Raw genomic sequence first — 27,772 nt, 5'->3', positions numbered from 1 at the left:
TAGCATGGGGAATATAATCACTGTTCTACTGACAATTTGAATTGCACCTGTGGAATTCCACAGTATACGGCTAATTATATACCTAACTTTAGGATGTCTCCAATTGCCTGTCGAGGTCTATGCGTATTACGTAGTTCTAGAATAAATTTTCGGCTTGACTGATGGGGTGCGCTGATCTGGACTACCGTTTGTTCCAAGACATCTATCAGAGTTGCATACCTGAAAATTTGGAAACGTATGATAAAGCATCTATAATGAAATGCAGCGTGTTATGAGGGACATTTTGCCCGCTAACTGGTCTCCATGGTGTCTCAATTAGATGCCTTTCCCTGTAAGGACATTGCTCGGCCAACATGTATAGGTTTGTGTCTAATTCATATAACTAGAGAGAGAGAAATGGGGTTTAACGTCCACTCGACACAAACTAGGTCATTTCGGGACGAAACATATAAAGACCTTGAGGGATATATTGCCCGGGCATGTATTATAACACATGATAATTACATGAAATACAAGTCACTTTAAAGATTTATTTTGCGACGCTTCGACGACGAAGGTTCTCTCGTCTTTATCAATCAAAGAATAACTGAGATTCTAAGATAATTATAGTGAGAGAGAGAGAGAGGTGGGGATTTAACTCCACTCGACAGAAACTAGGTCATTTCGGGACTAATGTATGGTTCAATTGTATTTCAATAATTCACTTGCGCGTAGCAATGGTAGGACCCAGAGAAAACCCACGAGAATGGACTGATGACTCTACTCTTTGTTACGTACAACCGGGGAAACGAAACCACGCCAGTTGACTCAATGACAGACCTTATGATACAACGCACGCTAACAAACCGACCATCCGCTGACCCACCCAAAAGATGATTAAAGGCAAACTCAGTCGTTGTAGATACCGACAAACAAAAGGGCTCATCTATAATTAACATAGTAAGACGATTAATACTATTTACTTTCATGATAGATGTTGGCACGACTGTAGCTCAATCAAAACCAGATGTAGCAAATTGTTTAGGTTTTACTGCAATCTGGAAAAACACTTTGGATGTACATTCGATGCAAACTAGACTCGCATTCAGATCTGCCAAAAGAGGTCACAGGTTTTTAAATTTTGATTGATCAAACACTTAACCTATTTAAATGTTCGCTCTCCTTCTAAGCTAGTCCACACTCATGGAAATCCTCGCGATTTAAGCTTCACCATCAGAGAACAGGTACGTGGAATAGTACTTTGCTGTGGCTGTCTTCAATGTCATACCAGTTCATTACTGCAGACTACCAACCTGTAACATGGCGGAAAATCACCACTAAAGTTTTATAGGATTCAAGAGAGAGAGAGAAAGAGAGAGGGGGGGGGGGGTTAACTTCCACTTAACACTTACTATGTCATTTCGGGACTAAAATAGGACTATGGGTCTTTAGCAGTGGGAGGACACCGGCGATCCTACTCCTTGTCACGTACAACCGGAGAATCGAATCCACGCCACTCGACTCAAGGACAGACCTTATGATACAACGCACACGCGTTAACCATTCGACCACTCACTCCCTGGATGACTCACCTAATGAGATCAAAGAACAATTACAATATACAAATGAAAGTAATATTTATCCAAAATTAATAATGCAAAATACACATTTTTTTTTGTTGTAAATATATATCCAGCGATGTGTTAAACGAAAAAAAGGAGAAAATACTGTAAGGAACTTACCTTTAATCCTTAATATCAAATATACATTACATATTTATCTGCTAGAACACGATCGTCTCTTCTCCAGTTCATACAGATACATTTACAGTTCTCCTCCAAATGCTTGTTTAAAACCTATTTTTACTTAGAATTGTTGACACAGAAGACAAAAACAAAACAAACATCAAACAAACCATTTTGTTAGTGGACTAAATGCTCACCTGATTTCAGCATCAAGCTCCAACCTGTCCCGCCATTTTTTACTACCGTTCAAAGTTAGCATGCATTTACTAGTTTTCAAATTATTGTTATGTTATTTGTGCAGAAACCTTTGATTGGTTATGCCATGGGAATTTATTAATAGCCAGTGTGCTCACTTATCTTTCTCCATCATGCTACTTAGTTATGTGCTACGTAATCATTCCTTATGTAATCATTACGCATCGCATCGCAGCGCATCCAATCAGATATCTGCAAATGGCACATCTCTTTGCCCATATTTAGATATATTATACTATCTTTTTTTTATACTATCTTTTTTACTTTTATTTATTGTTGAACAATATCTAACATACCTAATAAAACCAACCTTTCGAGTCCTTCACTTCGGACTGTACAATTGCCTTCAAATAACCTTCACAGAACATTTAAATGAAGAGAGGAATAATCCAAGACAATACCTTTAAACGTGTCGTTCAATGACCTTGACATCTAAGAACACACGAAGAACGTGGGAGTAACAATTTTCCTTCAACAAAGAAGACGAAACCAAAAACAATAAAATATCCGCATATGATATTCTATACTACACAAAAACTGTAAGGGACAAAAAAAAGTTACACAAATGAAATATAAAACAGTTGTTGATGTTGTCGTGGTTACCACATACAGAGAAAACAATCCAGTTGAAATACACTATGATTTAAAGGTAAACTATGATTTAAACGAGCCCTGATCTGTACCTGCTCTCTATTATCCAGTTCGTTCTAAATTCGTCTACTGGTGTCTTTCTCGGGGAGACATGCGTGATTGTACTTTATTAGAATCAGAAGATTTCATGCGATACCACCAATCTTTCCTCGCTGGTCCATTCTTCTTAGGGAAAATCCGGGAATCGTCAAGTCCTCAATATTCCTTAATGAACTGCCTTTTTGAGTTACACGGTGCGCATGCATTAAGCCATTTCGTAAAGAAACAAGACTTACGAGCTCTGCAATGGATTTGCTGATATGCAAGAAACGGAATTTAAAAACTGACCTGTTCAAAAGGATGCAAAGGAAAAGATTCTGTGTTGAAGGGAGAGTCCTTTCATGTTGGCGTAAAGTCTGGTAACACAATGGACCTACGGATTCCATGCAAACATTATTTGGAAACGATAAGAAAAAGAAGGAAAAAAAAATGAAATATTTTGTTTTATTTATATGTTTTATTTATTGGAGCAAGTACAAACAAAGCTTGTATCACAAAATAAATACACAAATATAAAAAATATCATACTTTATAAACACTATTTACAAACATGCTGGAATGCATTCCAGAAACAAACCTTATTTCCCTTTTAAACATGCTACAGGCAAGTTTTCTCAGCGTCGATATATTTAAAAAATTAATTTTGAATAATCGAACTGAATCAAAGTGTATTGATGATTTCAGTGTTGTATCTTTCCTGACAAAATACACAACATTGCCAATATTTAAGGCGTACGTTTTAGCAATCTGAATACTGTGTTTATGGAACACAATTCAGAAAAAACAATACTTTGATTCAGCTTAGATTGACATTCAAAATAGAAAATTATATTTTTTGGGTCAAATATTCTAGCAATCATTCATATTAATTCGAAATTGCATAGAGTAAACAGTACTAAAAATTTGTACCATTATAACATGCCATTAAAATATGCTGCAAGTTCATCATGACAAGACACCATGAACATTGAGCCATATTATAATGAATTAATCAAAAACCATTTAGTAAGTCTGAATTACACTTGAAATGAAAAAGCAGTATTCTTATTATTACAATAAGTTTTATAACGCTACAAAAATATTTTGCAAAATAGTCTTGACGATTATTTAAAGAGGAAATTGAATGGTAAACTTTACTAAATGGTCGTTGATGTCGAGTTTTGCCATAGAAAAGATCTTACATATACACTTAGGTCTTCATTCAATAATATAAGAGAGGCTAAATTTGATCTGGCAAGCCTAGGTTGATGCAGATAGTTATCGTCAATCCTTTGCAACATATGCTTGTTTTTTTTTAAAACTTGAATGATCACCATTTGAACACTTCTGTGATGTACACTTCAATTATGTACATTTATTGCAAGACACAGGTGTTTGTAAATTTAGTTTTTAATCTCAAGTCCTTCGGACTTACAAATGCACCTATCACGTTTCAAAAGTTACAGATTGTGCTTCATTTTAACAAATTTTGAAAATTTACTGATATGAGCATTTTTATAATTTACGTTATAATGAAAATTAAATGATTTTTCGACTTTTGAACATAATATAATATGATAAAAAGATTATGGTTTAGTAATTCTCTGTTAACGCATGGATTGTCGATAACTCCTTTCATTTATCTCATATCAAATATGCACATCATTTTATGATAATTCATAATACAAAATCACATAGTACATAATATTCCACTCTACCTCAAGAAATTCATTGTAATCGGCTTCCTTTGTTAAATCCAGATGCAACCTCAGATTCAGTCACTTTCTAGAACCCATGATGCAAACTTTTCCCCCAAAGGAAAAGCGTCGTATTTTTTTTACCTTCCAACTCTTACCCCAAAGTTTGTCAAAGTATCAAATGCTTTCAAATATTTGTAAACTCAATCAAGAAAATTCATTCCGGTTACTTACGACATTACTTGTAACATCGACGATATAAATCTAGACACGTGGTAGTAATTCGTCACCTCTTGTCTTATTCTAGAGTATTGCTTACCTCTTTCTCAATAAAGACTTATATATATACACACATAAAATAAAATATATATATATACTTCTTGGCAGGAATGGTTGGCATGTTGCTCACTTTTCATTATTCAAAATAAATCAACCATTTTTATTTTTGGCAATTTTATCAAGATTAAACCAAATTCGATTAAATGCTTTGTATAGTTGTCTGTTGATACTTAATACTGTTAAATGTTCTAAGAAGGTTTCAAAAAAACATCACAATTACAATAAAGTGCCGAAATTTAGTTCTTATCAACTCAATTATTTGAGAATTTCTTTTTCCAAAAAATTAGAAAGATGATTTTATTTCCGTACTTATATTTGTATACCTACAATCTAAATATCGTAATTCCATCAAAGTGCCAAAATTTTATTCTAGATTTGCCAACTCGGATTATTTCATAACTTTTCCCCTAAAATAAGTAAGATTATTTGATATTGGTACTAATATCCGTATACCTATAACGTTTATTTATTTATATACAAATCCTCCCCACCTTATTATACACTTATTAAACTATTTTTAATCTTTGTGAATATATGCACCTAAATCACAGTTGGCTTTAATATTATGCTCATCGGAGTAGGACGCAACGCCACCATTTTGAACAGCATTGTCTAATCTCCTTTTATAACAGACTTTATTATGCTATTTCGCTGCCTATGATTGGTTAGCTGTGGGTTTAATGCCACCAATCATAGTATTCTAATTTTTCGTATATCCAATCAGTGTAACTGGTTACTCTGGTGAAGACGTTCGGGAAGCCTCGGGCGGAACAATTATTAATTAGCCATGACATGACTCCAGTGACATAGTATCTTCCATCTAGCTCACACATCAATGGGCCACCGGAATCTCCCTGAAAAAGTAGAAAAAAGAACGTCTTAGAATCGAGCCTAATTTTTTTACTGTATGAGACGAAAACGGCATAAAACTTTTAAATTCACGAGTAAAAATTATAACTGGGCTATTTGGAAAAATCAATTCAAAATTGAAAAAGATTATATTTCGACTTTTAAGCTTCTATATTTTATACTGTAAGTTGGGATTTGTTAAAGATTAGGATCAGACTTGAATTGATATCCAACAGTAATTCATTGAGCAATGAGTTACCCCACAAGACTACAGAGAAAAACTGTAGAAACGGTTAATCTGAAGAAACATTATACTTAAAGTCTCTGATCATCATTTGCAGGAATCTTAATATTTTATCAATGTTAAATCTCTAAACTAAATATCCGTACAAATAGGGTTCAATTCCTTTAATTATTTACAAAGATATGAGACGAACTAAAAATCTGCCAACATTCGACATATTCTGCTGGCGATTAAAACAGAATATCATCTAAACTATAATTGCTAAAACCATTTGATGGAGCTCTTTTTAATCCGATTGTTTCCTAGCAGGGATATTGTCTACAGTTAATATTTTGATTTAGTTTTCTTAACTTAAATGCCAAATAATCAATTTGAATTAGATATTGTCCTTAATTGACGATCAGTGGCTTTAAGGTATAATTAATGTAGCCAGGTAACCTAAATCAATGTAAATGTTAAAAATTAAACCGTTGAATAATGTTAAATAATAGGGTTAATCTGTTAGATATTAGAAGATATATATATTATTCTGCTTTTATGTTAAACGCTATTAGTACGGCTATAGGTTTTATAAATGAATATAATTTTTAAAAGCTATTAAGAAGCCTACTATAATTGTCAATACCAGCATGCCGTGCTTACAGTCCACAAAATGATCATCATGTAAACAGTATGAAAATCATTTATCCAAAGGGTATCCATACATATCTACATATAATTGTTCCCAATAAACTACGGAACCAATGCAAAGTTTAAATAAACATGCACAATCTTCAAATGCACACGTTACACACCATTTGTTTTTAAAAATTAGGGTAAATTCTAACTCAAAGAGTTAATGTTAGATGTTATAAAAGAAATTAAGGAGGGTCATCGATAAATACTTACCAATTATAATATAAATTATGAACGAATCCATCTTTTGTGTGTATACAGAAAAATATCGCGTGTAGGTCTGATTATCTCACTGTATGTATATAACAATAAACAAAGATCAGATTTCAGCTATTGTATTTACAATGTAATAGTGTTGCTTCATTTTGGGTAGTTCATTTTTATCATGTCATCTTCCATCTGTATCCAGACCTGTTCTTAGAATAAACAGCTTTACAATCAGGTATTCCATAGCTAGGGTTCTGGTACTGACAATCTGATCTCATTGTTTATATGGATACTACCAGCTTTCTAGACATCGCCATGGTCTGATATGGTTAATGCCACCTTAAGACGGCGCCTATGCTGGAGAATCCATAACCACGGTCTGATACTGACCAAATGAACCCTTCGTCAATATGATTAAAGGCTTATGATTTTGGCAAATAATTGAAATACTTTTGTGTTTGCCACACTAAATCTTCAGCTGGGCAAAAATCTATCTTTTATTCTGCTTCGTCATGGATTATCTCGAGCAGAAGAAGCGAACTGAACACCTTTTTATAAAACAACGTTTTCAGACCAAAAAACTACCAAACTGTAAAATATCAACCACCACGTATATCGATCTTTCTAAAACTCATAACACACCATGTGACAATCAAGGATTCAAAATCCTGTTAAATCTTATGAAATATCTATAAAGCTGATGTCGCTGATCAATTCGAGTAAAGAGGAACAAGGGAGTTAATATCTTACCGTTATAAAATTCATTTGAAACTATCCACAGCGCGTTCGTATCCAAAAATGAAATATGACCGGGAAAGTGCCCCCAAAGCAGAACTCATTACTTATTCAATAATGCAATATCCATGCGCTTAAACTTCCAATGATCAAATGAACTACAATCTCAAATTGAAATTACAAGACACCGAAGACGCAATTCCGCGCCCTCAATCTTCATAGTTGACCAATTTGTAGTATCCATTCGCTTAGATTTCAGATGATCAAATAAACTACTATCTCAAATTGAAATTACAAGACACCGAAGACGCAGTTCCACGCCCTAAATCTTAATAGTTGACCAATTTGTAGTATCCATTCGCTTAGACTTCTGATGATCAAAAAAACTACCATCTCAAATTTATATAACAAGACACCGAAGACGCAGTTCCGCACCCTAAATCTTAACAGTTGACCAATTTTCACTATCCATTCGCTTAAGACTTCCGATGATCAATTAAACTACCATCTCAAATTGAAATTGCCAGACACATCGAAGTTCAGCGCCATAAATCTCAACACCTGTTGGTCTATTTGCGCTGAAATGGAAAGTGCTTTCGAAGCAGAACATGTTATAATAAAAGCCAATGTGAAAACAAAATGGCTTGACGCGCAGAGAATACTGGTACGACCACCCAGGAGTTTAACACATATCAAGCCCAGACATGCTCGTACACATAACATGCATGCATAAACTGAAACAAATTCAGATTAAATAGAAGAACATTCCAAGTAACTTTAACAAGCAAAAGAAAGACATGGTATTAATGACAAAAGACTGCTAAAAAATGATGCCCTTATTTTACAGATTATGAAATTAAAACTACGTCTATCGTCTTTGTCGGGGTTTTGATTTTTATAAATATTACATATCATTTGTGTCCAAACCAGTTTTCAACATTTTAAGCATTAGTAAAATACAAATTTAAAATAATAATTAAAATAAAGTTAGTATTAATATCTTGTAAAATGAAAGCAGCAGTTTTTCAACAGACTTTTGCTGCTGTAAGCAAATTTGTTAAGACATTATAAATCTTAACGCTAACGCCTTGATAAAATTGAGACGAGACAGTAACCAGAATATAATATTAGAATATATTAGTGTGTATTCAAATGAAAAGATGTTAAAATATTAATAGTTTACCCAGCACCTTCGTTTGTTATGTTAATCAAGTAATAGAGTTGTTTCCCCTTGTTGGGTATATACGTTTGAGTTCTACTTACGTAACAGGCACCAGTATCACCATATCCTACACATACTTGGTCATCCAGTACATGGATACCAACTCGCCTCCACATGGACGAACACAGCCAGTTTGGTAAAATTTCCACTTGCAGTTCGTTCATGGAATTTTCATTACCTCCTGTGCCTATAGGTTTAATTAATAAAGTTATAACTGAATTGTATTCAGACTTCAATAACCACCATTTAATTGGTTACCTAAAAATAGGGGACGCTCGATTGTCAGACCGGGGCACCGCGTTGTAGTCCGAAATCCCCCTTTCACTCGATGGTCACTAATTTCTGAATTCAATTACGGAACGTTCAATCGAGTATCCCGAGTTCTTGCCCAATATAGTTTAAATTCATTTCAGTTTTGAATTTAATTAAGATGAAGTATTGAAGGTGGAAGAGGTTAGAAAACAAGCAAGATATAGTTTTATTGTCGTGACATCATGGGCCAGGTTATGATTATCCCCCTTTATTCATCATATGCGTGGCTACTTCTGACCTGGCCATCGGTCAAATTAGCAAGGAAGCGTGGTATCGGTATAAGAGAAGCTGTGGTCCAACATACCCCTGGTTTCTCCCCATCCACTCAACCAACAGTTGGCATTAGGTGGTATTTCAGCATGTAAGTCAGGTAAACAGGCTACTCTCGATTCCCCGGTACTTGTGTCTACTGCTTCATCCATTTGTAGTAGTGCCACGTCATTGGGAAAGTTACTAGTTCTTATATAGCCTGGATGCTGTAATACAGACAAATATGAAAATATTAGATCAGGTTGAATAAATTTAAACTATTGGAGTGCAAACAACCCCCCCAAACCAGGCTTAATCGTGGCTTGTGGACAAATCAAAATTGCAACCTAGAGATGAGAATGCTCACAGAGGACCATCGGTTTTGAATTCAGTCGGTCGTCAAGATCTCTTCATGTGTACACTGTCAATTTCTAAACGGTACAATACTTTGTGTCATAACCGATTTTTTTGCGCACTCTATTTGTCATCTCAGAAGGCTTTAAATTTGTGTGTGTGTGTGTGTGGGGGGGGGGGGGGTCACGTGGCTAAGTGGGTAAGACGCTGGCTCTCTAGCCTGGAAGTCGGGAGTTCGATCCCTGCATTGGCCGAGAAAGTTCATTCCGATTTTTCGGCGTGGTTTCCCCTTGTCAGTGATGTAAGACAGAGGTCCTGACAAGGACTACATACGAAAAACCGAGGTCCCGTGTATATATTGGAATGCACGTACAAGATCCCCTGGCAGTCGGAATTCGATATTAGAGTAGGCGATAATGCCGCTGCCCGGCCAAAAATTCCCTCATAGCACACTGTATGGCGTATGCCCGTCTTCATTAGCCCAGTATAGGAGCAGAACAGTAGGACGTTAAACCCCATTTCATTTCATTTCATTTAAATTTGTGCCCCCATCAAAATTGGCCAGTACCACAACCAGTGCAAGCAAGCAGTGACTGTCCCAATCAATCAAATAATATGGATCTAAATCCCCATCCAATACGATCAATATTAATTCAGCATACCGCAACTATTCTCGATATTCTTCTATAAACTTCTCGACCAGATCCTTCGTTTAAATTATCTTCCGACAGTACAATTCGCCAATTCCTTAAATCGCCATAGAATGGTCTGAAACATGCATGCAAATGAAAATGATGTAGGATTTATTGCGTATAATTTTATCCATTGAAATCTGTCTGGACAGGAAATGAACAGTAAATGTGCTAATAAGAATTTAAATACATAGAATTAATAGATTCAATGTGCTTTTAAGAATTCAAATAGAATATGTTAGATTACATTTGCTTATAAGAATTCAAATTTAATATGATAGATTAGTTTTTCTTATTAAATGATCTTTTATGAATTCAAATAGAATATGTTGCACGGAATGCTCTTTTAAACATTCAAATATAATATGATAGATTAAATATAATATTCTTATAAGAATTCAAATATAATATTCTTATAAGAATTCAAATATAATAAATATTCTTATAAGAATTCAACTTGAACATGTTACATGGAAGGCTATTATAAGATTTCAAATAGAAATTGTTACATGACATGTAATTGCTATTATAGTAATTGTTCAACCCATTTACTTACCCCTCAACACAATGAGCCGCTGTTAATACCCAGTTAGGATGGATTAGAACTCCTCCACATCGGTGCCAAGGTTCAATAGCTGCAATGATTTGTAGGGACACCTGCCAGGGCCAGCGACCAGGAGAAGATGGCTTACCTCCAATAATTAACGGGGTTGGCATAACACCACACTTATCTGTAAAAAACAAATCAACATCTAATTAATTACTTTGATTGTTTTAATTATTGATTTCTGAAGTAATAGACGCTTCAGATGTTGAAGATGAATCCAAAGTAAACAAAACCACGTCTTCAGTATTCTGCGCCCTTTCATACTAGACTAGGCAGTGGTTGAATAGACGTAAAAGTCTTTCGAATGAATTCAGCGCTACATCTATGGCATTAAATGGTGTGTTTGATAAAACGGAAACATTAGGTTGGCCCAAATGCAGGGGTAGGCTTGGTTCCTCTCGGCCCTCGGACCAACTGGTTTCGCTGGTCGCCAATTATGGTGAAAAATGCGTGACATGACGAGAAAACGGACTGAGTTCGTTGGTCCCCATCGCGGTGACGAATCGGTGACACGACGAGAAAACGAAACTAGCTTGATGTCGCCTTATAGATCATTTTTGCGTGGATGCAAAGATGAATTTTATTTTAAAATTTTTTTTCAATCGGCTCTGACCAAATGAATCTGTTATACCGATTAACATGTGCATGTATAGCCAGACTGCAAGGGATAACAAGCCTTTGAACAATATGAAATGGTTCAAAACGACATTTAGGACAGATGCACATTATAAAACAACTACGCACTGATAAACTCTTTCTGTGAATTTTAGTAATTGAACACATAATTCCATGGAATACAAATGACTGTTTTCTGCTGAGTGAAGTTTCGAATAGGCTTTTCCAGTCTTTATCAAGTAAAGAATTATGTCCTGTGGAAAACATGGCACATAGCCAGTTCGGCCAACTGTTGTTTCATTTGTGACTGGGTTTCAAAATGTCTTTTCTTTATTACCCTTAGTGCTATGTAATCTGAATGCAATGTAATTACAGATATTACAGTTCCCGTTGTCATACTATATGTCTAAGGGGGGTATTTTAGTTCTATAACAGGTGCTCTGTTTAATATATAGGAGTAGTTAAACAAATGGGTGACGGGTAGATGTAAGCTAATTAGGTATGTTGCGTTAGGAGGATGTACATACAGTCCCCCTTGCCCCCCACCCCACCCCCGCTAGCTGTGGCCTGAGTCCCCAGAGCTTCCTCGGCTGAGAGGCCGGGATACATACATCACGCGGGATTCTTAGGTGGATGTACATAAGCCTCTGGTTCGGGGCTGGGTTAAAATATCCTGTAGGGCTTTTAGAAACATACCTTTAGCCGCTTCAGCTCAGAGGACGGGCGAGATCATCATTAGCTTATATTAATGTCATAGCCGTGTGTGTAGTTTTCGGTATTATGGTTGTTATAAAGATACAAAGTGTTCCGGGGTTAATTGATCTATTGAGTAAAAAAGTACACGGCGTGAAAGTCCTGCTTGGATACAGTGACACGCGACAGTGTCACATTGTTCTTTTTGACGGTCTTGACCAGGGTAATGTTACAACACTGACGCTCATATTTTATATTTGCTTTAGTCTAATGTTGATCTTATAAAGATTCATTATGTAAGATCTAGGTAAAATTCTGGTCGTTCTTGCTATGATAGTTCGAAAATTTCAGTCCAATTAGTTTATTCTGAGCGGAAGTTTTGACTAGCGCAAATAGTCTCAATTGTAAAGTACCATTGATACGGTAAGAAGCATAGTCTTGATTGTCCATTTTAATGTTACATTATTATATGGCAAGGATGTTCTAACTCATTCAATATCTCGGCCATCCGACAATACAAAGAGTTGATTATGGGCTTGTCATGTGAATGATTAATGCCTAATTAATAATTTATATAACATTTGAATTCAGACAAAAGACCTACAATTTCATACTGCGTCTTTAAACGTACAGATTTGGTAACAGAGTTGCGACCTTTTCCCAGAGGCGGATCCAGAGGGGGGGGGGGGGGTCCAAACCCCACCCTGCTCAGCTACATAAAATAAAATGAAATTAAATGACAATGTGATCCTACATCATTACAAAAATGATTTCTCTCTTTAAAAAGCTCAATTTGTATGTATGCCTATGTAATTTAGACACGATGATGACAGATTTCCTTAACAGGAACCTGGCAAACCCCCTCCTGCAAAAATTCCTGGATCCGCCCCTGTTGCCGCAATCTATCCATGGCTATGATGAATTTGCAGTGAGTGCAAAAAAGTCAGCTGCATCTTTTCGCTCACTGGTTAACCGAGATCTCAAGACAGGCAGATAATTACACGTTGTCAGAGTTAAGTTATTCGAGACCATGTTTGAATGTACCAAGATGCCGCCTTGTAACCCACGTGAGATTAACGTAAACCGAAGGAATTAAAATAAGAAGTTCAAAAATGCCTAATAAACGCAAGGAATTTCTAAAACACATTTCAAGTTCCCAAATTCTTTTACAAAAAGTATATTAGCAATTAAAAAGAGTATAACAACTTCGTAATACAAATAGCACTAGTCCCAGTTACCGACACTGGATATTGAAACTGCCATCAACGCATGAAGTAGTGGCGGTCCTATTAATGGCAAGGTTTGGGGGGAAGTTTAGAGTAAATATTTGTGAGGTGAACATAAAAAAATAAATAAATGTTACGTTTGTGTGGGTAGATGGGGGTAGGGTTGCTAACTTGCTGTATATACGATTCATCCCAATGGATGCCAACCACCGTGTCCCACCCACCCGCTCGTCAGTTTAAAAAACCCTATATTCATTCGCGAAAACATATACCGCTTTTATTAGGAGGCCAGTAGAGGAGAGAGAGAAATGGTGTTTAGGTCATTTCGGGACTAACACGGTTCAATTTTATTTCATTACTTCGCTTGCGCAGGGGTCTTTAGCAGTTGGAGGAAACGGGAGGACCCGGTGAAAACCCAGGTGGTTGGACAGGCGACCCTACTCATTGTCACATACAATCTTTTCAATTCATGACAAATGACGTTAATTCAAGACTAAAATTGGTCTCCAGACTACAAATAAAGGACCCTAAACTTCTTTAGGGCCACTCGAGCCCACCAATACTCACAAGCTTCTTCTCGGTGCACCCCTTTCCTAAATATTCCTTAATTTATAAGCCTTCCTTTACAGTTTGTGTATCGTGACCGCGGAGCCAAAATAACTATTTAACCTTCAGTAATCATAGGGGCGGATGAGCTGAATCTCTGAACGTCCCGCAATGTGAAGTTACATTGTTCTACAGCTTGCATTGTCACACCCCACATCCGACGGACTCTGCACTTATGTAACACCCCACCCCATCCCATCCCATCCCATCCACCCAACACACAACAAACATTTCCTCATGGGTGCTAAAATGCAATTATCGCTGTTGATTATGTTTGTTTCCTATGATAAAATCGAGTATTTCGCCACCCCCACCCCTCTACTAACAGCACTTTCTGAAAAGTCGATGCGCGCTGCCACTGGCTTGTACACAATATTATTAAAGTAGGCGCCATGACAATGTCCGTGATCACCTTCCTCATACAGACTTTCATTTTTAAAAACGTTTTGTTTTTCCATCTGTTATTTGTACTGTATGACACACTGCCAAGTGACGTTACTTTTGATGAATAAATTTGTTTTTAAAGATCCAGGTGTATACTGGAGATTATTATGTGAAGTGTATTTAATGTTGTTTAAAATACCGGAAACCGGAAGAGAAGCGCATCGTGGCTTTGTTCGATTGACGTAAATCGGAATCTAAAATTTCCATCGAGATTAAAGTCTCAAATAAACATTTTTTTTAATCACGACGTTTGTAAAGGCACATACATTGCTCTTCTGAAGAATTAAATAAAATGAATATCCTAAATAGGATTCATTGATTAAAAATTTGTAGATCACCAAACATGTTGCAGTGAATAGATTAATGGTCTTGAAATTCGAACACTCCTGATTTGAGATTTGTAACAATCCAGCATGCAATAAACCAACATTAAGGTAAATCTGGAAAAATATTATTCTTTGTGTTGTTTCCAATTGAAAATATTTGAAAATATCATAGACGAGACGAAGAATGTTGTCTATTTCTGAAACCACCGAAGAACATTTCAATATTTACTATCAGTTTTTTAAGACTGGAATGTCATCTGAATTCAGAAGGTCGGTTTGTCATTTCTATATAGAAAGTCAGCTGTTTCCACTGCAATGTCATTATGACAATGTCAGTTGGGATGGCATTTCAATATAGAATGCCGACGGTTTTAAGAATGTCCTCTTAATAAGTTTTTCAGGTTGACAAAGCAACTGGAATGATATTTCGGTATGGAATGTCAGCGGTCTCTATTGTAATGCCATTAATTCCGAAAGGAATGTCCGCCTAATTTCCCCAGAGTTTTCAGTTTTGTTGATCGGTAGTGTCAACTTTAAAGTCGTTAATTGTATCAACGGTTATTTAATGGATTGAGTTACTCGGATATTTCAGCCCGATTTCCTCCCTTGTCAGTAAGCTGGAAGGGGGAATAGGACCAAACAACGAGGTTTCGTGTACACCGCGGGTATCGCGTTAAAGATTGAGTCCCCCATAACACATTGCTCGGTTCCAACTTGAATGTTTTCAGTTGTAATTTAGGATATAGGTATTCTTGTCATATCAACGTTGTTATGAAATGGGATTTCCCCTCCTACTGTTCTGCTCTGACGGGCTTACGCCATACAGTATGCTGTAAGGGACATTTTCCAGGGACCGCGGCACTACAGCCTACTCTTATATCGAATTCCAACTGCCAAGCGCAGGCCAATGTGTACACGGAACCTCGGTTGTTCGTCCCACTCGAACGACTATACGTTATCCCTTGCCAAGCCCTCTGTCCTGCACCACTGACAAGGGAGAACCACGCCGGTAAATCTCGATGGACTTTCTCGGCCAAAACAAGGATCGAACACGGGACCTCCAGGTTAACGAGCCATCGTCTTACTCACTGAGCCACCGTGGCTCCATGGCTATACGACTCGAATGGAAGGCGAAATCAGGGTCCACTCGTATACACATTGGCGGGCATGTAAAAGAACCCTTGGCAGTTGAATATCGGAGAGAAATTGCACACGTAACCATCGAAATAAAAACAAATACCGTATGTTAGTTCCAAAATGACTGACGTAATGTGTTGACAAGAACGAGAATTTAAACATAGTCCCATTCAATTCCAAATATTTAGTAAACTACGCTTACTCTTTCTGGAATATATTTTTTTTTTTTTGTATCCACTATGTTCTATCGACACTCGACATAAACTAGGCCATTTCGGGACTAACATACGGTTCAATTTTATTTCAATAATTCACTTGCGCGTAGAGGTATTTAGCAGTGAGAGGAAACCGAAGGACCCGGAGAAATCAACGAGGTTGGACAGGTGACCCCACTTCTTGTCACCTACAGGCGAGGAATCGAAACCACACCACCTGACTCAATGACAGTCCTTATAATCTAAATCAGACGGCGTTTCGACCTACTTTTCATCGAATTCCAAATGCCAAACATTCCTTTACGTGAATGCAAAGGAGAGAATTTCGCCCAGAAAGAGGCACGTCTTCGAATTCTAAGTACCAATATAGCTGCTATAAGTTTAGAATTTCTTCCCCCTAAATGAACTTCCCAACTAAACGGGGGGTTGGATGACCGAATGGTTAGCACGCGCGCGATGTATCATACGGTCTGTCATTGAGTCAACTGGCGGGGTTTCGATTCTCCGGTTGTGCGTGACAAGGAGTAGGGTCGCCTGTCCAACCTCGTGGGTTTTCTCCGGTTTCCTCCTACTGCTAAAGACCCCTACGCGCAAGCGAATTATTGAAATAAAATTGAACCATGTGTTAGTCCCGAAATGACCTAGTTTGTGTCGAGTGGACGTTAAACCACATCTCTCTCTCTCCCAATTAAACGAGAAGTGACGTTACACATAGTTAGGATTTTATTAAAGTCAAAGCTACTCTATAGACGTGAACAAATTGCATCTTTTTTGTAAAGGGAAATCAAAAGACATCAACACGGGGGCGCAACTCCTTGAGCTGTTCGCAAGAAGCCCACTGGAATTCGAATGATGTGTCTGGCTAGCTGTCTTGTTTATTTAGCATTGTCAATTGCAAGACCAAGGTATACAAAGGCCAGTTTTGTCGATCAATATATAAGCGGCTCAATTCAAATAATGACCGTTTCATTGGAATATTGGGCATGTACGAGTCGACGTGACTCCTATGAAATTCTTCCAATGATACAGATACTTCACTCGAATGTCTTGATAGGAATATAGGAACTACTGTGTCCTTGATACGATCGTGGCCAAACAATGCTCAAGTCCCTTTAAGCCTGAGATATATGTTCAAACCTTCTGACATAGCTGGTCAAGTAAGGACACACGTTGACGCTATCCAATATTTTGAGTTATCATATTTGTGTTTATTTAAACGAAACAAGAATGAACCCCTATAATATGCCTATCTATTTTTGTAAATATTCTTTAATAAACAACGCATGAGTTTGTCGAAACATTTTCAGTGTCTGAATAAAAATATCCTTATGTTTGGATAGGTCTTAAAAACAAAGCAAAGTTTGTGCATAACACGAGGAACATAACGAGATTATGCCAAATGATATTTGTGGATATATTAGGGCTTACAGTAAAACGCCATTACAAATAAACAGACATCCGTGCTATACATCATGTGGATGCCTGTCGACATTGAAAACCGTAATGAATGTTATATTGATATCTTTGGCAGACGCGAGTAAGACGTATGTCTAAATGACCTGATATTAAATGCCTATATTCTCGTTTAACTCTAATATGTTGATTACACACATGGCAAGGAGCAGCGTATAGTCGCTCGGATGGGAGAGAGAGAGGGAGAGGTAGAGAGAGAGAGAGAGAGAGAGAGAGAGAGAGCGTTTAACGTCCACTCGACACAAACTAGGTCATTTCGGGACTAACATATTGTTCAATTTTATTTCAATAATTCGCTTGCGAGTAGGGGTCTTAAGCAGCGGGAGAAAACCGGGTAAATCCACGGGGTTAGACAGGCGACCCTACTCCTTGTCCCGTACAACCAGGAAATCGAAACCAAGCCAGTTGACTCAATGACAGACATTATGATACAACGCGTTCACCCTAACCATTCGACCATCCTCCCCCCCCCCACCAGCTCGGATGAGACAAAAAAACGAGGTCCCGTGTAAACATTGGCGTGCACGCCGTAAAAGAACCCTTGACAGTTGGAATTCGATACAGGACTAGGTCGTGGCGTCGCTGTCTGGGTAAAATTCCCCTTGTAACACTCTGTTTGACGTCTGCCCGCCTTAATGAGCCCGGCCAGAGCACAAACAGTAGTAGGGCCCCATTTCATTTAATTTTTGGACCAGAAACTGGTCGCTAACCGCTACTCATCTTGTTCTTCTTGTTTTTGTTCTTTGGGCGACGCTCTTCGAAAAAGTCTAAGACTCCGTCAATTCAAGTCCGATTGACATGAAAATTGGCAAGCTCTTTCTTTGAATTTGATTTTTGAACGTCATTCAACAACACGGTTAGTGCCTGGTTCATAGTACGAACGTACTTGTTATTATCCATGACCATAAAGAATAAGTGAAAACGCCGTTATCTCGAATGGTGCGCAAAAAAGCAGGACGTTAACCCCCTTTTATTTCAATACATATGACTACATAGGGTTTTTCTCAAAAGCATGGGTGGAGAAAGGGTTGTCGGAGTATAAAGAAAATGATGCCGAATGTATTTTGAACTCTTTCTAGTGATTTTGCAAGAATAAAACATGGTCAAAAACATGGACTTAATCTTCAGTTTGTTGCATATTACATTCAAGGAGCTAAAACGCTAATATTTGGGACCTAGAAATCGACACCAATGCGTCGCAACGTATATAATAATGTAGTATGAATGAATATAAACTGATTTGCATTCAATCCTTTCCGTTTTTACCCTAATTTCAAATCAGTTATGTTCGACAATCGAATGGTAATTTCTAGCGTCTGGTTATTCCACTTTACACCGTTAGTATCTATTGCGCATGCTCTTCAGATAGGAACATGACGTCACCGTTTGACATGACTTGTGGAGTATGCCTAGCCTCGTTTTTCGAGTCCCTTGTTACAAATAGCGCTGAAACGCATTCTGGTACACGATTTCGTGTACCAATGGTAAAATGTTTATTTTGTTTTAAATATTGGATATCAGAAGCCCATCTTTTCTCGGTAAGACCACAACACAAATGTTTATTTAAATTGATAGACATTTCGTGTTTTCAATGTCGAAGACTTTGGATGATATTGAGTTAAATGAAATGAAATAAAATGGGGTTTAACGTCCTACTGTTCTGCTCCTAAACTGGGCTAATGAAGACGGGAAATTTTGCCCGGGCAGCGGCGCTACGGCCTACTCTTATATCGAATTCCAACTGCCAAGGGATCTTTTACGTGCACGCCAATATATACACGGGACCTCGGGTTTTTGTCCCATCCGAACGACTAAACAGCTGTCCTTGTCAGGCCCTCCGTCCTGCATCACTGACAAGGGGAAACCACGCCGGAAAATCTGGATGAACTTTCTCGGCCAATGCAGGGATCAAACACCCGACCTTCACGCGAGCGAGCCAGCCTCTTACCCACTTAGCCACGTGATCCCCCGATATTGAGTTAAAGACTTAGTTACTTTATAACAGTGTGAGACCTTCTCATTTCCGTTTCCTTTGTTCGTGCAATGTTTGTCAGGTTGATGTCAGCTATGATATCTCACCGATGGGTGGAAACACCTAATATTTCCGGCAAAGAGATTAAAGAAACATATATGAGTACGACTGATATCGATTCAGGTCTTCGGTGTTGTCTTAAAACTAGCACATATAAAATGATATTGATTAGAATTTCATGGTTGTCCTTAAACAGGTACATAATATAACAATGACACTGATTTGAATTTTTGGTGTTAAACTAAATGGGCCATTAAAGGAGGAGCTGAATCTCTATTCTTTGGCACCTAGAAATGGACACAAATGGGTCGCAACGCATATAATAATGTAGTATGAATATATATAAATTGATTTACATTCAATCGTTTCTGTTTTTACTGTAATTTCTAATTAGTTATCTTCGACGAAATACGCGAAGAGTTCAAATCAGATGGTATGACGTCTGGTTATTCCAGTTTACACCGGTAGTATTCCCCGGTGGGGGTATGTTTAGGCTCCGTTCATTGAGTCGCTTCATGCTGGCACCAATTCGTGTGCCAATTTTAACCTAAATATTGGATATCAAAAGCCAACTTTTCTCGGTAAGATAACAACACCAATGTTGATTTAAATTGACCAATAAGTAGTGTTTGCAATGTCGAAGACTTTGGATGATATTGATTTAGCGACTTGCCTCCTTTAAACTAAAACGTATAAAGATGCCATTGATTTGAGTTTTTAAAAACTAGAACATGTATAGAGATGACATTGACTAGAGGGTGAGAGAGAGAGAGAAATGGGGTTTAACGTCCACTGGACACAAACTAGGTCATTTCGGGACTAACGTATGGTTTTAATTTTATTTCAATAATTCGCTTGCGCGTAGGGGTCTTTAGCAGTGGGGGGAAACCGGAGGACCCGTAGAAAACCCACGAGGTTGGACAAGCGACCCTACTCCTTGTCACGTACAACCGGGGAATCGAAACCACGTCAGTTGACTCAATGACAGACTTTATGATACAGCGCGCACACGCTAACCATTCAGCCACCCAACTCCCGACATTGATTAGAGTTTTAGATGTTTAAAACTAGAACATATAGAAATGGCATTAAATTTGAACTTAGAAAAAGGATAAAACATCGGAATGACATTACTTAAAGTTTTGCGCCGTATTTTATACTTTCAAAGCGATTAATTAGTTTCGCGTTTCAGAAATTTAAACATAGTCATTTAACAATCAATTATTTATAGTTTGAATGTCATTGAATGAATATATAATTCTGTGTGCTTTTCGGATGGATGTAATTAGCAACAGTGATATAACCATGGACTGTATATAGATACACGGTCAATGGTAAAACCAAAAAACGTTTAAACTGATCCGCCATTAAGAGACTCGAACTTGCGCAGACCGCATGTCTTTTTAATCGCAAAATTCTATTTGAATTAAGTGTTGAATTTTTATAAATTTGTGTCAGCGGTGGCGAGAAACGATCCCTTTTGGTGAAAAAAGAAGAATCACGGTGGAAAATAGAAGGTAAGGGTTCCAAAATAGCCTTAGAACAAAGGTGGGGGTAGAGTGGTATTTTCATATTGCTTAATAGGGACGAATAGGAACGGTAAGCGGACAGCGTCGATCAGACAGCGTTCCTAAAGAAACTACAATAGGCGTACACAGGAGGACCAGGCTAATGCTAATGAAAAGAGCTATTCATTAAGCAATGTGTTATAAGACAAATTTTGTCCGGAATGTGAAAGCTACGCTGTCTTGTCAACAATTAGCCCTGTTTGAGAACAAATAATTAGCTCTGTTTGAGAACAGACACGAAGCTTGTTGGCCGACATTTTAATCCCAAAGTTTGTCGAAGACATTAAGTATACTTTTTTTTTGCTTCCTTTTAATGAAACTGGAAAAGTTTATTTAGTCTATGTTAGAAAGATGTAAAACAGACGAGAACCACATATTTAATTTATAATTTTAATATGGCGGCCATTTAATGCAGAGGTCTATTCTCAAAGTAGATAATCCTCTGTCTGCAGGCTGTTAATTTGGACATCTTACCTACATTTCTGTGTTCTAATCGTATTAGATAATACTTGTCGGTCGTTATTTGGCTACCATTTAGATAATGAGTTTATTGGCATTCTGTCATGTTGGCTGTTTAACAGACTGTCGGTAAACACCGCGTCATTGTATCTATACAATTCATTTAAATTCTTGTATTTATTTATTGAGTAAAAACTGTTTTATAAACTTGATTCTTTTTATATTCCTCTTTTCCGTTAAAAAAGACACGAATTCTTTCATTTTTTCTGTATCGTATTCCTTTTATATCTAATCATGGAGGATTAGTTTATTTTCGATGGCGATTTGAATATTTTTTAAAGATGCATTATGTGAGAGCTGAATCTATCTGTTGCAGATCTTTTTTCTAGCTTCAAATGTTATGTAAATTTGTATTTAGATATTTATTCACGTGACAATCAAACAATCCCCCCCCCCAAGACCAAGTGATGGCTAGGATATCGAATGGATTAGACAACGTAAATATGGACGCCACCCCACAGAGACTGAAGATTGAAGGACCGAAAATTATCATGACAATGATACTTGACAACCGAGACAATATATGCTATTTTTGAAGAAACGTCAAACTTCCATAACTTCGCCCAGAACAAAGTGTTTGTCCCAAATTTTCAATATATTCATGTTTCATTACCCAATTTTAAACAATTATAACGAGAACAGCCAGCTGTTTATCAAAATCATACATAATGCATTTTTAAATAAGACATCTTTTTTTGAATAATGTAAATATATGAAGGCTGTCTTTTTTTCTTTTAAGATATTATTTTATTTTTACTTTAGTTTAAAATTACCCCATGTTTGACGCACTATATATCCTCTTTTTTTCGAAACAAAAATTTCTTCATAATTTTTAAGTCTTAAAGGAGGTAAGTCTCTAATATTTGGGACCTAGAAATTGACACAAATGGGTCGCAACGCATACAATAATGTAATATGAATGTATATAAATTGGTTTACATTCAATCGTTTCTGTTTTCACTGTAATTTCTAATCAGTTAGGTTCGGCGACATACGCCAGTATTCTCAATCGAATTTCAATCTCTAGCTTCTGGTTATTCCAGTCTACGCCGATAGTATTTATTGGGCATGCTCTCCAGATAAGAATATAGCGTCACCGTTTGACATGACTTATTTAATATGCCTAGTCTCGTTTTTCGAGTCCCTTATTATACATAGCGCTGAAACGATTCGTGTACCAATTGTAAAATGTTTATTTTGTCTTAAATATTGGATATCAGAAGGCCATCTTTTCCCGGTAAGATCACAACACCAATGTTGATTTAAACCGACAAATAAATCTTGTTTTCAATGTCGAAGATTTTGGATGATATTGATATTGACTTAGCTACTTTAAGATACAACCCTTGACCTAGAGTCTTATTCATTTTAAAGCCCAGAGAGAGAGAGAGAGAGAGCTTAACATCCACTCGACACAAACTAACTAATACATGGTTCAATTGCGGGTAGGGGTAATTAGCAGTGGGAGGAAACCGGAGGACCCAGAGAAAACCAACCAGGTTGGACAGGCAACCCTAAAGTGATTAGGAGAGAGATGGGTATAGGCTAACACGCCATCAACACAAATATAGTTGATGAATATAGTTTTCTACCGAGGAATGTGACTTCTGAAATCCAAGTTTCAATTATCTACCCGTTTAGCCGGTGCATTAGGTAAGATATCTCTTCTGGTATCAGTCTGTTCTTCGCCTAATTCCAACTGACAAGGGTTCTTTTAAGTGCATGCTAACATGTAGACGGAACTTAGGTTTTTCGTCCCAACCGTGAAAGGGAATCCAGGTTCGACCCCTAAATAGAGAGAGATAGAGTAATGGGCTTTAACGTCCACTCGACACAAACCAGGTCATTTCGGGACTAACACATGGTTCAATGTTATTCCAATAATTCGCTGGCGCGTAGGGGTCTTCAGCAGTGGGAGGAAACCGGAGGACCCAGAGAAAACCCACGAAGTTGGACAGGCGACCCTACTCCTTGTCACATACAACCGGGGAATCGACACCACGCCATTTGACTCAATGACAGACCGTTTGATACAACGCGCACGTGCTAACCATTCGGCCATCCAACACCCCCTCGAACCCTAAACAAATCTTTGAGACACAATGCAAATGCCCCACTGATTTCACTGGAAATGCTGGGCGAGACACAAGAAAATCAACAAAAAACCACAACTTTACTTTACAGTAGGAACATAATATTGTGTTAACATCAAAGCCAGTAACGTGTATGTCCACCACGCCACGGAACGTCACCACACGGAGGACAATAGCCTCTAAATTCGTTGCTTTATTAACCCCGTGTGCAGAACGGAGAACCTGGCACGGACAGCTGTCTAGTCGTTCGGATGGGGCGAAAAACCGCGGTCCCTTGTATACATTGGCGTGCATGTAAAAGATCCCTTGACAGTAAAAATTCGATATAAGAGTAGGCCGTAGCTCCGCTGTTCGGACAAAATTGCCCTCATAGCACACTGTATGGCGTATTCCCGTCTTCATTAGCCCAGTCGGAGAAGAACAGTAGGACGTTAAACTCTATTTCATTTCATTTCATTTATTGACCCGGTTGGTGCAGAAACGTAGGACGTTAATCCCCATTTCATTGCATTTCCATCTACCACGTATACTAAATTATTTGCGGATCAGCGCTCGCTGTACTTTATTTTTTGGAAACACTACTAAGAAGTACTAACTTATAAAAACTGAATTAAGAGAAAATGTGTGAGTGCAAAATATAACACAAGCTCTATCTTGGCATCAGAATAAAAATCGATTCTCAAAGATAATATAATTTCTTTTTTTTCCCGTTAAAGCGAATTTGCGAACTTAAACTTATAAGGAAGTAGATTCCATTTGTTATTGGCTGTATTTTTTCTTTTATTCCAGGACAAGCGTTAAGTCCAGTCGGTAAATTTGCTGAGTAGCTGAATATCTAGCCATATGTGAGTTGGCAAGATGTCGTTATCGTCTTTATTGACATTTCAAAACTAAGAGTACAATGACAAAAATTTGTCTGAGCTTGAATATTGTACCCATAATAGCTGAAAAGAATGTCACCAATATTTGAAAAATTGTCATAGCAGTGGTGTCCTGATCAGAATTTCTACAAAAGTTGTTTTTTTTGTGGTGGTGGTGCTCGAGTCGTCTTCACTTTAATTTAGCTGTGAGCCAAACTGCGCATTTGAAATGTTCTGGCGTTGAAAGTCAGATTTCTGAGTTTCGATCGCCAGTTATAGGCGGAAAGATTGGGAATATTTTCAGGGTTAGACAACTTTTTGTTTACATGAAATAGGGATTTTTAGCATTGTTGTAAATTGATTTATCGAATAGACCAAATGTATTCTGTTACTTTGATTTAAAATATAAAATTCTTATTGCAATTCTTTTCTTTATTTCCCTTCCTGTCTAGCTATCTGTTTAAGTTCGCATTTTATTCAATCATTTAAAATGTTCATTAGTACGGAGTTCTAACTTTTCGTTTCGTATTTTATTAAATATTGTTTTAAATTTTCATTCATACATAGTTCTTCAATTTTCCATTTGATTAAATCTCGTTAAACATTAATTAATCCACATTTATAACTTTTAGTTTCGTATTTTATATTTAATGTTTTAAATTTGTATTCTTGGATATTCTTTAATCATATGTTTGTATCATTTATGGGAGTCGCGGTGGATCAGTGAATATGGTGCTTCGGGATTTTTAAAGTCCGGATTCGCCTCATACCAGGGGTGCACGGCGCAGGGTCTGGCATTAAGGCGTTTGGATAGGGTGGGGGAGAACCCTGTAAAAGAACCCATGGCAATTGGAATTCGATGAAGTGTAAGCCGAAACGCCACGGTCTGGGGAACGTCATGACCGTCGTCATTAGCTCGGTTATTGGTGCTAAAGGAGGCTAAAGTCCATTTCAGTCATCATTTCCCGTCATTTCTAAGCACTGGGTTAAAATTAAGAGCGTGAACTTTATAAAGGTACGACCAAATCCGAACATGTGGGGCAGAGGTATTGGTTATTATAATCCATTTAAATCAGTTTTATTCCAAAATGGAAAGGGTTCAGAGAGAATTTAAACACGTACCTGAATTTCTACTGTTAGCTATTTCTTCTTGAAGAGTCGTTAGTTCTTCTATTGATATACTAGTTGATGGTGGTTCCGTCACAGTAGGTACCGTAATCGTAGTATCTGATCTTAAATTTATTTCCGTATTCCGTTCAACGATCTGTGGAGATGTTATGTCTCGGGTTGCCGCAAGGGTGGTTGTAATGGCTGTTGTCGTAGATGTTGTCGTACTCGGGGTCGTTAATATTCTGGTCGTTGGCCTCCATGTGGTTCTTGGTAACCAGGTAACTTTACGTCTTGTTGTTGTCGGTGTTGTTCTCGGTGGCGTTGTCGTTTTTGTAGGCCTTTTCGTTGTTGACGGAGGTCGCGGTGTACTAGGCTTACGGGTGACAATTTTAGGCTTTTTGGTGGTTTTACTTAGTGTCGGATTCCGAGTATAAGGCGATTCGTTTAAACGTTGCCATTCAATAGGAATCTTTATCGTTGCCCTGGTAGGCTTTTCAGTGACGACCGGTTTTGTTTGTCTTGGAATCCAGATAACAGGGCGTTTGGTAATAATATTCCAAAATGGTTTCCTAGTAGTTGCTCTGAAGGGTTTCTTGGTTAACTGCTTCCAGAAATTTGGATCCCATGTGAAGCGGGCACGTGCTTTTGAGGTCGTTATTTCCGTCGTTGGTCGATTTGTGGTTTTTGTTGTTGGTCGAGGCGTTGTTGGTCGAGGCGTTGTTGGCCTTGGCGTCGTTCGGACCGTCGTGGGCCTGCGAGTAGTTGTTGACCTTGTTGACGTGAGTCGATCGGTCGTTCTTGAAGATGTAGTGGGACGTTTTGTTGTCGCTTTGGTCGTCGTGCGTTTCGGCCTTGGTGTTGTCGGTCGAGCAGTGGACGGTGACCGCCACGAAAAAGGATTTTTGGACACTGTTTTCAGCGATTTCTTTGACGTGGTAGTTTTTTCGTGTATTGTCCTCCATGTAAATTTAGGCTGCGGGGTTTTCCGCTCAATCACGACGACTGGTTTCACATGTTTAAACATTTTTGTTGTGCGCGAAGTTACAGCCGGGGTCGTGGAAAATGTGGATGAAGTTTGTGTAGATGTAGAAAAAGGAACAAAGGGCGTATATGGCTGGACTGTTGTTCCGGTTTTCCACGTCACCCAATATCTCGTGGTTTTTTCCCACGGTTCGGGTTTAATCTCCAGTTCGTTCGATGTATCAAAATCTTTCTGTTTTAAATCGTCCCTTGGTAGCGGGGAAGTCGTTTTAGTATTCGCGTAGTTGCAGTCGTCAAAAGCGGTGTTCTGCCAGACGCAGACTTTATATTTCAAAGACCATATGGTGTGAGGCGTGGAGCAAGTCATTCGCCAATAACGGTTTCCATAACACGTATAAAATATACTACAATCCAGGGGATCTCGAACATAAGTTTGACGTTTTACCGGGAATCGACAAGGCATCCGTAGTGGATGTTTATACAAAGACACTTCCTCCATGGCAAAAATCTGATTGTTAAATTCTATTAATACGGTCCATAAAAATATAAAGTTAAATGCCGAAGCAAATCGACAAAGAATGGTTATGACCATATTGAAAAATTGTCAAGTGTTGTCCACTAGGTAAATTGTTACCAAACTGATACAGTATTATTCTAACCAATGTAACACGGGTTCCGACTCCGATCAAATTAATACTGAAATTGTTATCATCACAGAAAAATCCGAATTAAAATATCCACAAGAATAATTTATTTCTATGAATCCATTTATTTAAACTCCGAAGATACAGTTTAAATTAATATCCTAACGGACTATTCCAGAGGACTTATTTAAAACTCCACAAAATATCATTTAAAATACAATCCTAACTGGTGTTGAAGTTGTTATCCTTGATGCAAGTAGTGGTGTTGACTAGGAACAGCTTCTAACAGAGGAACAGTGGATGTTAGTTAATTATACCGATGCTGATGACACGGAACATCTTCATCCTCTCACCACTGCTAGAAACAATATTACTGATTTCGCTTCTCCTCTACTGGACT

General features: G+C 37.7%; 1 protein-coding gene across 2 annotated transcripts; it reads right to left on the bottom strand.

Moving 5' to 3' along the window:
• LOC126808630 (mucin-2) lies at window positions 1-27,772 on the bottom strand. Of its 2 annotated transcripts, XR_007674701.2 has the most exons (7): window positions 25,760-27,766; window positions 10,780-10,954; window positions 10,194-10,299; window positions 9,233-9,404; window positions 8,658-8,803; window positions 963-5,538; window positions 1-219 (listed from the first exon to the last, which is right to left on the bottom strand). XR_007674701.2 is itself a non-coding variant. In XM_050533518.1 (2 exons), exons 1-2 carry the CDS (start codon window positions 27,318-27,320, stop codon window positions 10,776-10,778), a joined length of 1,740 nt encoding a protein of 579 aa, XP_050389475.1. In that variant the 5' UTR covers window positions 27,321-27,772. The 2 variants fall into 2 exon arrangements, 1 of the variants encoding a protein (XP_050389475.1); XM_050533518.1 differs by lacking the exons at window positions 1-219; window positions 963-5,538; window positions 8,658-8,803; window positions 9,233-9,404; window positions 10,194-10,299 and having other exon boundaries at window positions 10,776-10,954; window positions 25,760-27,772.

Source organism: Patella vulgata, chromosome 1, assembly GCF_932274485.2.
Source record: "Patella vulgata chromosome 1, xgPatVulg1.2, whole genome shotgun sequence".
Lineage (NCBI taxonomy): Eukaryota > Metazoa > Mollusca > Gastropoda > Patellidae > Patella > Patella vulgata.
Note: the sequence above shows the minus strand (reverse complement) of the source record. Positions and strands in the feature narration are given on the sequence as shown.

What these genes read in the sequence shown, in the direction of transcription:
- LOC126808630 (XM_050533518.1), bottom strand. Translation starts at nt 27,320, where the DNA reads ATGGTCATAACCATTCTTTGTCGATTTGCTTCGGCATTTAACTTTATA. An exon ending in AGCTAACAGTAGAAATTCAG is followed by an intron (nt 10,955 to 25,759) that starts GTACGTGTTTAA and finishes TGTTTTTTACAG; the next exon opens with ATAAGTGTGGTGTTATGCCA.